Genomic DNA, 16,922 nt, shown 5'->3' on the forward strand with positions numbered 1-16,922 from the left:
TCACACCTTAAAGTGGCAAGATGGACAATGTGACAGTAACCATTTCACAGATACAGCTGCAAATGTGTCTTAAAAGGAATACCCCCAGCATCCCCAAGAGAATTCTGGAGCTCATTCCAAGGGACGCTTGGTTTGCCTGAGATGGAAAATGAAATGGCTGTTGGTGGGTCCTAACCTTGCAGCTCCCACCTGCCTGACCCGAGCTCCATCCAGAGCCCTGCTACAAACAAAATCTTGCATGGCAAATGTCAAGTTAAAACGTGCTTTTAAATTTTCTGTTTATAGTATCAGAGAATTTTCAAAATGCTGCATTTTTAAGATAGCATAACAAAAATGTAAAGTGAATCCTACTAATCTGTAAACTAAAGAATACTAATTTTTCCTTCTGTTTATCTACTTTGGTGAAATTATGAGTTAAAAAATATTTTCAGCAGCAAACATTAAATCCTTTTCAAAGAATTTTAAAGCACTGTAGTGTTATTCTCTGAGTAATATTTCAACATAAATCCTTTGAATTAAATTATAGTTAATAAAGCATCTGGATGCATTCCTATTAAAAAGCAGCGAGAAACATGAAATTCGCTTTTACAGAATCGCTTTGTGTCAAACACCGCAGCAGAGCTTTCTGAAGAGCACAGCTGTGGATCGGAAAGGTGTGAGATCAATATTGGAAAGGAACGTTTTGTACAGATAGGTGGGGATGCGTTTCTTTTAACGGAAACATCTTCCAAGGCTTTGAGGTCTTACTGGCACTGAAGCTGTGACACCAGATGGTGCTGCAGCACAGCACAGCTTCCACCAAAGTTAGACTCCCGTGAGTTTCCAGGACTATTCAGTGCCTTGCATTGGTGACATAGGAGCCCTGCTTTAGCCTTTTGCATTTCATTCTTAATTTCACTAATTCTTTATAAATAGAAGTCATTACAGGCTATGATTTTTGAACACATACGTCACATGTCATAAAAGATATCAGTATTGATTGTGTTGCCATAACAACTTGGCTAGTTGAGGCATCATCAAGCTGGTCCCAGGCATACCAAGCGCCAGGTGAGTGAGCTTCCCAGAGCGATGGCAAGTTTAAGTCTCCAGTTTTTTGTTTTGCAGAATAAATGGATTTAATTTCTTTTGGCATATTACTGTTCATTTTAAATGTAACTTCCCTCAGACATGATGAAAGTTTAGCATTTTTCTGGTATAGTCAATATAAATAAATGTGCAGAGATTATGGTTTTGCAAACAGAGAGATGGCAAATCAAGGTGCTTGAGCCAAACAGGTTACACAATTAGATGAGGCAAAACAGAATTTTAAGTATAAACCAAGGGTTGTCACTTAGATGTTAAGTTCTCTGCATGTGTACGGGAGAGGGAGAAAATGAATATTTAAGGCACTAAATAGATATTTTGAATTTAAGCACTCCCTTACAGATTTTTAAGGTCTTGGTATTTCTTGAAAATGTCAGCAGAAAGTTTCCTTAGCAGATTCCTCTGAAGAGACCTGTAGGAATGAATGCACACAGTAAAACTACTCTCCCAGCTTCCTACAGTGCTGCCACTTCTGTTATTCAAAAAGAGCAGCTTTCACATTGCTAAATATAAAAGCAACATGAAACCATCTGAATACGCTACCTCTGTTTGTCTGAGTATTTGTATCTACTTAAGCAGTAAGCCAAATATCATCCAAAAAAATTCTTCCATGTTCCCAGAGCAACTAACAAAATAATAGTTAAACCTAGGAGTTAAAAAGATTTGAATGTAAACTACAGATTTATTTCAAACCTCAAATGCATATAGAGCTTACGTCCCAGTGCATGTGTGCCTATGTCCCCATCTCCGTTGGGCACCGATTCAGGTGTCCTGTCAGGAACAAAACTGGTCCAGGGCATGGTTGCATTAGAGGAGTTGAGCCCAAAACCCAGCTGAACCTGCTCATAGCTTTTTCTAGAGGTGGGCCCTTGTTTTTGAAGTCTTTGTTGACACTGATTCAACAGCCAGTTTAAATACGTATTTGTCATTCCACATCGATCTGTGTTATGAAGCACTGAGGTGTCTGAACACGGACCCAAGGAGGAGAGCCCCAGCCACAGTGGGCATGGACTGGTACTGGACAGAGACCCGTACCGCTGCTCGGGGGGTCCGTAGGGAGGACAGGTGGTGCTGCCCTCGGCTCACCGCATGGGAAACAGCCTCTCAAGCTGTGATGTGCAAACTAGGAGCAATATCAACCATTCTCTGATCTCTTCCAAAAGTTTGGCTTACGTGTACTGTCCTGGTTTAACCCCAGCCAGCAGCTCAGCCCCACGCAGCTGCTCTCCCACTCCCCCCACAGTGGGATGGGGGAGGATCAGAGGCATAAAAGTGAGAAAACTCGTGGGTTGAGCCAGACGGTTTAACTGGTAAAGCAAAAGCCACACACCAAAGCAAAGCCAAACAAGGAATTCATGCACTGCTTCCCACCAGCAGGCAGGTGCTCGGCCATCCCCAGGGAAGCAGGGCTGTCTCCCATAATGGTTACTGGGGAAGACAAACGCCATGATGTTGAATGTCCCCCTCTTCCTTCTTTCCCCCAGTTCATATATACTCGGCATGACGCCCCATGGTGTGGGATATCCTTTTGGCCAGCTCGGGTCAGCTGTCCCGGCTGTGTCCCTTCCCAGTTTCCCTCCAGCCCTCTTGCTGGTAGGGACTGAGAAACTGAAAAGTCCTTCACGTAATATAAATATCACCCAGCAACAACTGAAAATGTCAGCGTGCTATCAACAGTGTTCACACCAAACCCCAAACACAGCACTGCACCAGAAGAAAATTAACTCTATCCCAGCTGAAACCAGGACACCATGGGTGTCTGTATGATGACCCAGCCCAGATTAAATTCTTTTAAATAACGACATATTCAGAGACATCAAATGAGAAGTAGAAAGATTTGCTCAAGCAAGTAGTTCCACTGAGTTAAAGGTTATTGACTTTGTTGGCAGGAATACAGACTGGGAATACTGGCAGGATCATAGAGTAATAAAAAGGTCCTAAGCACTGTGTCTTAAAAGGAAACATTTCTGGAAGTGGAAATGGTTGAAGTTTTCTTTAGATTTCCTGAAAGGGTTGCTAGCTCAAGTCACTGTTACAGACATGAAATGATCACTTCACCCAGAGTTGTATAGTTCTTTTTCAATCCTTTTATGCAGGGAAAATCCACACTTAAAACCTTAAAGAACTTGTTAACAGAAAGACACTGTACTTTTGCAAGCACCAGCTGAGCCAACTGGTCATAATCATAAGGCTGCAGTTGTGAAAACGCTGTAGGACTGATAGCCAGGCCTGAGCAGAGCCAGAGCTCACCTGTCTGCTCTACTTACATCAGAGTTATGTTTGAAGAGACTGCTGGCACAGCACGCAGGTTGGCAGCGTTGCAGAAGACCTCCAGCCCCTGGCAGGTACACTCTGCTGGCACAGCAGCTGCCGCTGCATCACAGCAAGAACGTGGGTGAGGCAAAAAGGGGGGTGGGGGGTGTCACGGCGTGTGGAGAAAAGAGACATGGTGAAAAAGAACAGTGAGCACACAGACAGACACACCAAGCTGTGTTAAACAGGTATTAAGGCACACGTTTTTATGTAATTGATTTAGACCTGGGAAGAACCTAACAATAAAGGGAAACAAAAAATTATGTCACGTTCTGACCTTTGTGAAAAAGCTTGCAAAAGCTCCTGAGGTTTAGGCTTGATATAGAGGAATCTGGCATGGATTGATTTTTCTTTTTTTTTTTTTTATTTATTATTATTATTATTAAGTCCTCTTATACTTACTAACATGAGCACAGTTCTGTCCAGGTGAAGATGGGATGCAAATGGGTCAGCAAGTCTCTGCTCCCATTCACCCCGTTTCTGTGCTCTGAGTCAGTAAGTCAGTACTGAGAGCAGACAGCAGTATCAGCAAACCTGTACACAGGGATGTGTGCCCGCCGAAGCAGGTTAGTTTGCAAGAATATTTTGATGTACAAAGAAGTGAATTTGGAGGAATGTTGCCCTCATTTCACTCTGGAAGATGTGTATTTCATGGTCTTTCCAGCAGTATGAAAATATTCAGATAAAGATTTTTAGTGTCCTCCTAATTGGCATATGTTTGCCACTTTTCTTACAGAAAATTAATTGCTCTTAGTAGAACTGAAACTAACTTCAGTGCCTTCATTCGTCTGAGACATTAACTGCGGTTTACTATAAATGAAACTATTGTATTTCTCTTTCTGATAAGCATATTTTCTGTGTATTTCTTTCTGTGTATTTCTCCTAGTTTTGCTGTGTATTTCTCTTTCTGATAAGCATATTGGCTGTGTATTTCTTTCTAGGAATCACCAGTAACAATCACACAAATAATATCTGTAATTACTTACAGCACTCAGGTGTCTTCGTCTGAAATGCATACAGAGATTTCAGTTTATAGTATTTGTCCTTTGTATGTTTATCAAATTGCAGAGACCATCCGTTGTTGTCTTCTAATAAAAAAACAAACCACAAATAGGAGACACATTAGAATAGAAACAGAAGGTAGAAAAATACACTAAATATAGTTGCATCAAGTTTTATCTAAATAACATGTTTTTTCCAGAACATTTCATAGACCATTAGCTGACCCTTTTTTCATTCAGCTGGCTGTTCACATGTAAGCTGCATGCAGGAACAGTTTAGTATACCTTCAACAACAGCATTTTCTGTGACGGTTGCACAGAAAAAGTATAATCTTTCACTTTAGAACTTTGTGTTTACGTAGGAGTCTATAACTGAGAGGCAACCATATTTTCCTACCTCCGTAAACACGCTGGTTTGTCCCTTTGTCAGGAAAGCCAGCGTGACTGCTGCACTGACTGCCTCACTCACGCTAGTGCAGCCTGTCATTGCTTTCCTGAAAATCTAGATGAAGGCCTAATGAACATTGCTTGTCAAAAGAATAGGTGGTGTTGTAATGTATTCAAGTCAGTATGTTTAAGTGAAGCTTAATATGCATCTTCTTAAACAAAGCATTGTTCCATATTGCCGATTTGGTCACTGTGTATAGATGTACTGGAACAGCGCGGTTTATGGCCGCAAAGGCAAAAACTGGAGAGCAGACCTTTCCCACAAATCCCACAAACAGGGATTTCCAGATACAGTGGTGCTGGGCACAACTACGGACCTGTTTCTTGGAAATCTGTGGTATATTTGTAAATTAACTGATCAGGTAACCACTTACAAAACAGGGCAGGAATACACCCCCAACCCTCCCCCCCAAAATTAACTTGCCTTCAAGAGCTTTGATCCAATTTTAGTTTTATTAATTTGGCTGACCTCTTTTCAGCTTTGACAACACCCACAGACTTTTAGTTTAAAGCATCTTATTTAATGAATACGCACCATAGCAGAAATGCTCCTTAGGATGGCACTCACGAGCTGGTGAGGCAAAGCATCAGTGCTAATTGAAAGCATTACTTTGTAAGGAGACCTACAGTCAAACAACATTTACATGAGAACTCTCAGGATGGCTCTGCTTTGCTAGTCATTAAAGTCTTCACTTTTATGATATGCTAGCAACAATCTTTCACCCTGCAATTTCACGTGGTAATTGTTTAGTTAAATACAATTCCTCACGGACATTTCTCTGTAAATCTTTATATTCACGTAAGCATTACTACTCTATCTGTTGGCTTCAAAGTAGGCAGTGAGAAATAAAATATATTTACTTCTTTGCAACTTTTCCCATTCTGAAATGGTGTCTCATTTTTCATGTCACATTACAAGTCAGTTGTTTCCTCAGCTAGGTAGGGAAACCACGTTGAGAGCATCTCCTGAAGTCTGCCTGCAGGGTGTCAGCAGATGGAACTGTTCGCAGAGACGCCTGCCTCTTCACTGCTTTTCAGTTCACAGGGGAAAAATGTACTATACATGCTGATTAATATACATTATGAAATATTAAGTAACTTTAGGCAAACTATCTTTTATCTCGTTATTCGTTTGTTATGCATAAATTGAAAAGATAAAAGATTCAAGGCAATCCAGAATCTCTGTCTTCAGGAATTGCTCCATTAAGAGAAAAGACAGACTTGAAAAGTGCCACCTTCGCTCAAAAACCAATGTGGATTAATTTATGCCTTGCAAGAATGCCAGCTTCCCACTGAGAGAAGATATTTAAACAAATCTTGCAAACTTCCTTAAGAGCACCGGGTATGCCCTGATCCATTAGTAGTTTTGCCAGTTTAGATCGTTAAGCTGACATTCAAAAGCAGCCTAATGCATTTTGGACAAAATGAATGGTGTTGGCAAACTTGCAGAAATATTGCTCCTGCCTCTTTTAAATGCTCAGCAGAAGTTCAGTTTCAGGACGACCTGTGACGTGGAACCTGTAGTTGATGAAGCGGCGAGAACAGATCCTTCGCCAGGCAGCAAGAGCCCCACAACTCACGGCCCTGGAGCTGGGGCTGTAACGAGGTTTCCCCTCTCACTATTGCTGAACATGTAACTGGAACACATCCACTGAATTTCATTTGCAAGACTGGACCCAGCAAGTGGGACCTGAAGAAACCAGTGGAATACAATGTAGGCAGAGGAGTGAGAATTAAGAAGAAAGGAACCTTTCACTGAAGATTTTTAAACAGAAATCTGTAAAGATGTATTAAAAATGAGACTATTCTCGGAATGTAATCATACCAAGTAACTATTCTGCAGTCAGAAATACAGTCTCAAAATATTTGTGGACTTTCTAATTCATAGCTACATTAATAGAAAGTTTTATAGACAGCTAACCATTTATCTGCAGATTCTGAATATATAGGTAAGAGCCATAAATTCTAATCCTCCAGTAAGCCAATGAACATAGATCATTTTTCTGCGTTTCCCTTTTGACACTGAAGAGTGGATGGACAAGATTTTAGTCCACCTTTTAGTATTTTTAAAATGCTCTGACATACGACAAAGCATGCACAAGAGGTGATCATTTACTGTAATTTTCATCTGCAGAGAAAAAGGGTGAGCAGTACCTCCTACCGCAATGGGAGCAAGGGAGCGGTTCACTACAAAGGAGAAGTTCACCAGCATTTGTAAGGAAGTCAAGAGGCAGCTGTGTATTTTTGGGTGGCCATAAAAGAGAAGGGGAAAAAATGCCCAGAGAAGAGAGAAGAGAGAAGATGAATTATTTTGTACTAGAAGCATTCCAGTTGTCTGGAGTTTTTGGTCAGTTCATTTGAAATAACGGGCTTTTCTCATGGCATTGATTTTCCTGCCTTCTAGTAGAAATACAAAGGCATATCTGAATATAACAAAACAAGTTATTCAAAGTTTTCTGACTTTACAAAATGTTTGCTCTTGGCCAAGCTTTGCACCCGAGCCTGGGACAGTCTTCATTTTATACAAACTGTTTTGTCAAATCCCAGAAGGATGTGTTGTGCAAATAACTATATTTAGTACAACCATTTGGTGAAGCACTCAATGCCAGAACCGTAAATCACTTGATGATCGTTTAGAGTTTATATGGTAGGTTGGTGACCTGTTTAACTCTGTTGAGACGAGGTTCTCCAAACACTTTAAGAAATGACTGGTAATAGTACTGGTCTTGAAATCCCAAATCTATCATTTGGGGAGTACAGCTCAGATGAGAAATTGCTTTTTCCCGAGCCAGTCCTAAAATAGATTGTGTTGGCTGCACTTCTGTAAAAAATGAGATCTGAGAAAACAAGGCATCAGCAAATCTTCCCCTACGCGGGATAAGTGAAATAAGTAATTGTAAAGTGGACTTATCTGACTACAGATTAATATAGTGTTCCTCGCTAGAAGTTGTCAATTGCCCTTTCTGGTGGGAAAGGAATGAGAAAGAGTATGTTAAGCCTGACAAACTACAGATTGGAATAATCCTTTCAGTGACAGGTCCAAGAAAATACTAGCTTTGCTCAATTAAAGACACATCTCTTATTTAGTATGAAGCTTATGAACAGGATGTTACCCATACGACTTTCCCCTTCGTGCATTATATTATGCAGAGAAGTGCTATCAGCTAAGTGCATAAGCACTCTAAAGAGACTCTATGTCACCCTTTGGTTTCACCTTTGCTCTTGGTGGTCATAACCCATGGACATATTTCTTTCTGCCATTTCTTCAAATATACTTTCTCTTGCTGTAAGAAATGACTTCAGGCTTTTCACAAAGACATCTTTTAGTACAACAAGGAAAACCTGTATCCTCCAGACAAGAAGCAATTCTTTTTAAAACATTTAAAGACGAAGGAATAGAATTGCCCTTTTCCACAGTGTTGGGGCATACTGATACAGCCTAATAACTTACCCTAAGACCAAAACCACACAGAGATTATACAAAGCAGAGTGTTGCAGTGCCTGGAGCAACTCTGGGAGTGAATTTCACAGCCCCAATTCAGACACCGAAGTGGAGAAAATGAAGAACCTAGACCCAGACACCTACCAGTCAAAGCAATTTGCCACACAAAACCTGTGTGTCACTGCACTTTGACCGCGTCCTGTACCTGTCGGTTGGCACGTAGCTTGCCTAATTCTACGTGACAATGCAATCACAGAAACCCAGAGAGGAATTAAATCATTTCAAATAAGGTTCATACTTCCCTGGACTAGCTAGATTACACACTTACAAAAGCTTATTCTTGACTTTAAAACAATTTATTAATCCAGTGCAGCTTCTAAGAAAACAGGCAGGTTCAGATTTCCAAAAGATGAATATCTTCTCCATGTTGTATCTGTATTCCTGTGAAACACTTGCAGAGGGGACTTTTCCAGGTTCTATAACAATACTTCTAATCTATATAGATTAATCTGATTTTCTATTCTGTTTTTCTCAAAGTATTTGCAGGGTTTTTTTAAATAAATGTGACAGAACAAATTAGAATAAGATAATGGCATGAATACATCCATAAAACAGAGTGCTTTAAAGTTCCCTCAGTAAAGCACTACAGTGAGACCAGAAGAGACATAATTCTAGTGAAAGTTCCTCTTAGTTATCAACAATATTTAAAGATCTCGGTCACAAAATTGATCAAAAGCCTCCAGAACTTCAGCAGAGCTCTTCCATTTGCTGATATTTGCACAGCAGTGTAAACCTGATTATTTCAGTGCCATATACTGCGGATGAACGACAATGACAGTGAGAATAAAATTTGGCCCTACATGAAAAATCAGCATGTGAAGCTTGAAACTGATCTTTTGCTGAGTGTTTAAACTGATCTTTGGCTGAGTATTTGCTGTATTTTGAGCATGCTGCTGATTTCCAAGTGTTTCCTTTTTGCTTCATAAACAGAATGTACTATCTAAGGCTCAAAACTGAATGGTGTCTCATACATTTAAATCTCACATTTCAAGTATGATGGAAAAAAAATACTAGGCCAGGAAAAGATGAGATTAGCTATAACATTATTCATTATTAGTATTAATTTGAAATATAAAGTCATCAAGATCTTCTGCAATGTGCCGAGGCAAAAATGGGAAGCTCACACTCTCTGAAATTTCTCATCCCTTATGAGCAATCTTGTAATATTAAAACATATGTCTTTCATTGAGATGTTTTGAAACACTCCATAGGAATTTAGATTTCTGCCGTGGAAGACTAGGAGATGATTTAATGCTTCTACATGACTGCAATAATCCCCTGTAAGTTTATAGACCTTCAAAGAAACACATATGAAAACAGCATGACAGCTATATAGGTTGTTATTACTTTCATCCTTGAATTTTATACGCCCTTTCAAAAACCCAAGAGGTAGTACATTATAACTAACTCAGCAAGGCACGTCAGCCGCCCGACGCCTGCCCGGTGCGGGGTGACAGATGAGGCTGGCGCTTTTGGAGGCAAATAGATGCAAGACTTCAAACAGCCACTCCCTGCCCCTGCTCTCTCGGAAACCTCCGTGATCTCCAGCCTACGAGCCAGAAGAGCTCAACCAACATCCAGCGTGGTCCTTACAGCTGGGAGCTGGATGTGCCTTTTGTTCGGAGACCTCTTAGGGCTTGGAGTAACACAATGGTAAATACATTTAGCCTGTGAAGAACTCCTCTGGAGAGTCAGAAACATCTTAAATTAAAACTGCATGCCTGTTCTTGCTTCACCGGACTGGAAAAATGTGGTTATGACACTGTGATTAAAAAATAAAATGCAGACACACTACAACCACTGCCTAACTGCCAAAAAAAACGTTTCATGGGACTATCAGAAAAATTGTCCAGCAGCCAAATTTCTAAACACTGAGGAAACTTTTGCTCTCAAAGAAGCTCAGGCTACTTTGTTCCATTAACTACTCTGCATAATTAAAGAGCCTGCTTGTGAGAAAAGATAAAACGAAACACAGTGGCCCAGTGTTCCTCCCACTGCCCGTCATCATGCCAGCAAGCAGGGGGGCAGCCAACGCTGCAGCAGGGGCCGCTGGTTTCGGGTGCCTCGCACATGGTGAAACCACCCTGCCTGCAGAGGTGCAAGGGGTTAGGCCCAATGCATGCAATGTCATTTTTGGAATTAGTAAGAATTCTGTGGTTTGTATATTTAACATTTTTTATGTTAAAATACTTTTTATTTATTTTTTTGGTTTGGTTTTTAAAATTAATTTTTATTTTTAATATTTTAAAATATATTTTTAAATAATAATATATCTAGAAAATATTAAATAAATATTTATTTGTGACTTCTGCCTGTGTTATTTGCACAGAAAAGTTTCCTCTAGAGATTTACCAGTAGTAAATGACGAACCTATTTCAACAACCGGTTCTGAGACAACTATTCAGTAGTGTGAAACGACAGTAATCCTAATTTTAAAGAAAGCCTAAACCATATCCACTCAATCCCCAATTAAGTTTAAGAAGAATTAAGGCATTTATTTACAAGAGTTTTGTATCACAGACTGCACGGGAATACACTGTATTTTGTATCTTCTGTTTCTGTGAGAAACTGCAGGAGATCACAACCTAGAGTACTTCATCTCATCTAGAGAGAAAAAAAATAAATAAAAAAAATCACTACCAGCACAACGCTTCCAAACAGTCTTTTCCAGTACTGTTTAGGAAGGCTAGCACATGAGTCACGAACATTGTTTTTCTGGGACATCTGAACTTTTCATTAATTTCCTAATTTAGATAAGTTATGATTCTTTGCTCACTGGAGACAGTGGGAGCACTTCCCACTGATGTTAGTTCTCACCAGGCCTGGCCTGGCTTCGTAAGACACGTTGTGGTCAAAAGTCCAGGTGGTACGACTGGAGATTTTATATTGGCCTTTTTGTTTGCATTTTTAATTAGAACAGAACATCATAAATCCGACAACTATGTAGATCTTGACTGCATGTTTGGGTACTATCAAACCCTAATGGAAGTTAGGGAAAACTTTTAAATCTGAAAGCAGAATTATTTATAAAAAAATGAGTGCACCTGTACTTACATCCAGGGAATTTTCAGAACCTGTAGCTGCAGGATGCTGATACGTAGTGCTAAATATGATAGAGATAAAGCAGTAGGGCTTAATCTTAGACTTCAAGACATATCATAAAATACATTTTCTAATTGTCCAGGTAGGATGTAAAGTCCAGAGTTTCCCCCTGAAAGGAGAAAAGCTCAGTACCTTTTGAGATCTGATTACGTTTCTATATTTCTCCATTTACAACTTTGTACCAAATTAAATTCAAAAGCTGACGGGTGGTTTTGGAACAAGAAACTTAGGAAAGGTACACTGCAATTTACTGGGAGGCTTCTCCCCAAGAACTGGCATTATATTCATATCACAGCTAATTTACAGTTATGATGAACAAATCATGCTGACTATCCAGCAGAATGGATGGAATATGAAGGTCAATTACAACAAAGATCTTAGAAGGTCACACAGGAAAAACAAATATTCAGTATCTCAGTGGTTTAAAAATTAACTGCATGGAGAATTTTTGCAGTACTTTATAATTAGCATGATATGACTATAGAGTGGTAAACTGACCCAGTGATGTATCTACAAGAGACAATTGCACAAAAGTTGTTAGACTGATAGCATCGCAATTTCATCACCACACATAATAGTAGGAAAATTTTATTCAGAGAAAGCTGACCCTTATCTAGGCCAAAATTGTGCTCATCCAGCCCTCTAAGTAGATGGCATATCAGAAAACTTTAAAAAAGAAAATGTAATTTCTATGAGTAAATTTTAAAATTTCAATACTTAATTTGGGAGCACATTAAGAATTTTTGTTTTCCTAAAGCTACTCAGAGAGTTGGTATTTTAAAAAGAATATCCATAGATGCTTGCTGGCAACGTTTGTCTTCTGTCCAAATTTGTGGAGTACATTTATGTTATAATTTAACTTTTCATGTTTTCGCAATTTGTCACATGTCAGAATTTGTTCACCTAAACAAAGATGGACTTTAGGTTAATAAAACACATGTGGACTCAGTGAAAGCTACATCACAAATACTGTTGTTATTTTTATTTTGCATAAATCAACTGTTGTTTTTATCTACTGTTGTTAGCTTTAATTTTGCTTTGTTTATTATTAAGCATCACTGTCAAAGACAAGATTCCAAAATGCTGCTTTTCATGAGTATGTACTTGGCACTTCTGCTATGCCATTGGGCTTCAGAAGGGCTTTGCCTAGTGATTGTTTAGAATATATTAACAGTGATGTTGCAGCAGTCATGTCTTTGATGTAAGAAATACTCTTCACGTGTTTCAGGAACAATTCCCATGCCAACACTGCCATAGCATTAAGTGTGCAGAATTTGTGATTATGCCTAGTATCTATCCTTCCTGCTCACGTTTAGAAAAGCAGCAAACACATGTTCTAACCTCCCATCTATAAACATCAAGTAGCTACAGAATCAAATCTTACAGCTGTAAACAATCAGGAAAAGCTCTTCCCTGGAAAATTAGGCTGAAGCCATTACATTTGAAATCAAATGTAGTCTCAGTAGGACAAAACACTATCAAACTCGCCCTGCTTTGCCAACTTGAGCTTTAATCAAGCTTGGGCACAGAAGGATGCTGGAATTACTACATACTGGTTTTCCACACATTTTGAGTTTTGCTAACAGATACAGAAATAACTCCAAGTGAAACATGATGCAGGCTAAACTGTTCCACAGCGCGCTCAGTCTTTTTAAGAACTCGGGGCTTCAGGAAGGATACGCATGGGGCGGAGAAGCAGGGAAAAATTTACTGCCCTATTCAAGACTAAAAAAGGAAAGCCCTCAAACCCATAAACTTTTATGACAAATCATAAAACTTTAAACAAATATTTTTTATTTTAAAATATCATATTCATGACAATTTTGCAGAGATACCCACTTCTACTTGAGGGATTATGCTTTCAAGTTCAAAAGGTAAGATTATATTCTCCATGCACATTTAAGGTGATCTAGTGATAGTTCCAAAAGTGCTTCCCATCACTTTGGGCATGATAAATTGCCAGCCTCCTCCTCTTATTGCAGTTTACTACATTGCCTCAAGCTCTTCTCCATCAGGATATCACACACAGCATTTTATTGGTTTTGGAAACCCAACTAGGTGAGAAAGGCATGTGTTTTCAAAGACTAGCGGCTTCGCCCTACTGTAACATATCGATTGCAATTCACCTTTATCCAGAAGTGGAAGAAATGCTGAGGTTGAGCTGGTCAACGGGATGCCCACACCCCGAGGCCAAGCACTAACACAGCGGGCTGAGACCTAGAGTCTGTTTCCAGCTCTGCCTACGATCCTAATTTCAGGTCATTTCACTTCTCTAGACCTTAGTTTTATGTTTATCATTTGGACGTGAAGAGCACGGTGGAAGTGAGAGAGGAAGACTGTTTGAAGAAGGCACCACAAAGCCGATCTTTGCGTGCCTGGGCTGCGTGTGGACGACCATTGCGGCACATCTGCAAACACATCTCTCAGCAAGGGTCCAGTTCAGTTTGAAATATTTATAATCATATTTTGCTGTTACCAGGCATGCAGGGCATGAAACAGGACTAACGTTGCAAATCATCTCAAAGATTACAACAAGAAATATCTGTGTAGGAATGAAGCGGGGAATGAGAAAACTTTAGTCATTAGAAAGAAAGGGACAGAATTGCTACAATAGTTGGAGTAACTAGTTTCAGCGTTTTCAGAGGCTCCTCTGATGTTGTTCTCTTTTGCACTAATGTCTTTTACTGCTTGTTTCAAGGGCATTTAAAGACTTCTACAACAAAACTTGGAAGATCTGTGTATGCTTTTTGTGCTGGTTGCTTCTCTGCTTGTTTCATATACTCATGTTTCTTAAAAGAGTTATTTCAGTAGCTGTTGCTGTTAATATTCAGCACACTTAGTGGCTTGTACTGAATAGCTGGACATCACATTTTATTATGTTTAAACTACCTGGTTTTGTGTCAAAGAACAGTATTATGGTTTTTAAAACAAGTGGGGTTTATTTCCCTTTTATTCTTCATCAGTATTTCCATCACAGAAAGAACTGTCCATGACAGATTTTTGATCTGTGTTTTCTTATGTTATAATATTAGTTTGTGCATAAGATATATGCCATACATTTTTCTCTATATATACATTTTTTTATGTAGGATTAAGATAGTGCTTTATTGTTACTGAAGAAATCATTAGTAAAGTAGTTGATTTACCTAGCTTTGTTTGAGATGCATACATTAAAGAAAAAAGAGAAAAAAAGTATGGTTGAATCCCTTTGAGGGTCTACACTGATTTTTTTACCTCCCCACACTTGTTGGGCTGAATGTTGTAGACTGGACACCTCAAAGCTCTTATTCAAACTTAAGCCAGATGAAAGTGTGCAAGAATTTACAAGTTGAGCTATTCAGAGTACCTTGTGAATAAGATTAAAATTTCCAGTGGTACTGCATGAAACTATTACTACACTGGAATAATTTCATTTTGAATTGTTTTTCTGTAACCAGGAGCAATGACTTCAACTGAAAACTAGTTGTAAATACAAAAAATGCATAGAAGGAACCAGATATAACTGCTGGCGTAAGGCAGACATACTAAAATCGACCTGGGAAACTGTAGCAAAAAAAAAAAGCCAGGTAGTTTCTTTGTCTTGGGAGCTAATCAGTGAGGCTTCCTCTCTTGGATTTTAAGAAGATGAACGGTCACGAAACAAAGCTATCCCACCAAGAACCCCACGCTTACTACAGCTTAGGGGCATCGGAGAAAATCTCACCAGGATATTCCGTATTCCCAGGCAAGGAAGCAACTCTTCCTTTATTCAAACAACAGTTTGACTGCAACACCAATTTTTTGAGAAAACATTACTGCTGAATATGACCTTAATGCATTATATCTGGCATACATTTCTAAATGAGAAGATGGGGTCAAGAGATAAAAAAAACACTAATAGGGTATTTTTCCCAGTAAGTCAATACAATGACTCTTCATCCTCTGTAATTTAGGCTTTCAGAAATTGAGGCTAGCTCATTCTTGAATTACTATACCCAGGAAGAGGATTCAATATCACAGCTGAATTGTCTTGCAAGCGATACTGTCTTGTACACCCCATTATGAAACTGTGTATATCCTAATTGCCATTTCATCAAGCTGTACACTTTCAGCAAGTCCTTGTATGACAAACTTTCTGGTCCTATACAGAAACAAAACATGGATAAACAAACTGTTTAGAGTGCTTGGACTTCTTGAACAAAAGAGGGCACAATCATCAGCGACTTCTGCCACTGTGGGACAAGATAATTAACTACAGCAAAATAGAACAAGAGCCAATTTTGTTCAGGATTTTGATTACCGGCAGTGGAATGTTTATGGTATCAGCAAATGATATCTAACTAGAAAAAGCTACAGGTTCATTAGGATTAGAATTAAAATTGACTTTCACATGGAGTAAGACGCTGAAGTTTCATAGGTATAACAATAAGATACTACACATATGTTGAAAAATCAGCTTCACAGATACACAACGACTATTTTCAAAACCTCATCGACTTTGCTGAGAAAGCTTGTGAGAAATACCTTTACTATATTTAGTTTGAAATTTCTTTCAGAAAATTTCTTTCCATACACATAGCATGCAAGTTTCAACTGATGTTTTAATTCTCCACCTGCCCCCTGCTCTGATGGCAGCTCGCCTGGCTGGGACCGTGCATCTGGCCGCCCTCCATGGCTGCAGCAAGCTGCTAAGGAGTAGGAAGCCCAGTTTCCCCATCTGCCATGGATCAGCAGCTTCTGGAGAGTAGCTCTGAAGCATCCAGGCTGTTAGTAAGCTGACAATACCAGTAAACAGAATGTGCTAGGGCAGGTTTTCCATCCCTGCAGTCATATCTCACAACCAAATGGCTAAGCTCTCGTCTCACAGGATATAGGGTGGCTTTTCCTAGACGATCCCAGGTCTGTGCCATCTCTGAGCCCTGTCCAGGCGCTGTGTGGGAGATGCTGCTCAGCACAGACTGAAGCTGTGCCGGGGCCACGCTCACAAATAAGCGACACAGACCGGTAAGTGCCAGCGCAAAGCCTGCACCCTGGTTCTACCCAGTTCACATTAAGGCTACAAACAGAGTCAAGCTCACAGCTACCCTTTGACAGGGCCAGGGGTGACAAGGATCACAACAGCAGGCAGAGGGACCTGACTATGTGTACTCCCTGAGATTCTGACATTTCCAAACCCCAAAGCCTGGTAGCAGTGCAACTTGCACAGCACACTCACACAGGCACTGTTTTCTCCTAAATTCGGACATACATGATTTCTGAAAAAGCTTGAAAATTCATCTAAATTACGTTTCCCACAATAAGTCACATTAAGCTTTATGCAAACTCTGTTAGCACATACATCTGCCTCTCCTCAGCAGGGATCTTTGGTAGATCATGCACGTCCATTTGCACTCATCAAAACAAGACATGCAAACAAGTCCAAAGCAGGCGTGAAATTGGATAACTGACACCATACACAAACAAAACCACAGTCTATCCTTCTTTCCTAGCAAATG

General features: G+C 39.6%; 1 protein-coding gene across 1 annotated transcript in view; it reads right to left on the bottom strand.

The window, feature by feature from the left end:
* The window catches only part of RXFP1 (relaxin family peptide receptor 1), a 50,556-nt gene that overhangs the window by 14,853 nt on the left and 18,781 nt on the right, over positions 1 to 16,922 (bottom strand). Inside the window, exons 3-5 of the mRNA XM_056344529.1 lie at positions 4,383 to 4,484; positions 3,351 to 3,456; positions 1,424 to 1,495 (exon numbers count right to left, since the gene is read on the bottom strand). Coding sequence (XP_056200504.1) covers positions 1,424 to 1,495; positions 3,351 to 3,456; positions 4,383 to 4,484 — 280 coding nt within the window. The remainder of the gene's footprint in view (positions 1 to 1,423; positions 1,496 to 3,350; positions 3,457 to 4,382; positions 4,485 to 16,922) is intronic.

Source organism: Falco biarmicus, chromosome 1 (assembly GCF_023638135.1).
Source record: "Falco biarmicus isolate bFalBia1 chromosome 1, bFalBia1.pri, whole genome shotgun sequence".
In the NCBI taxonomy this organism is placed as follows: domain Eukaryota; kingdom Metazoa; phylum Chordata; class Aves; order Falconiformes; family Falconidae; genus Falco; species Falco biarmicus.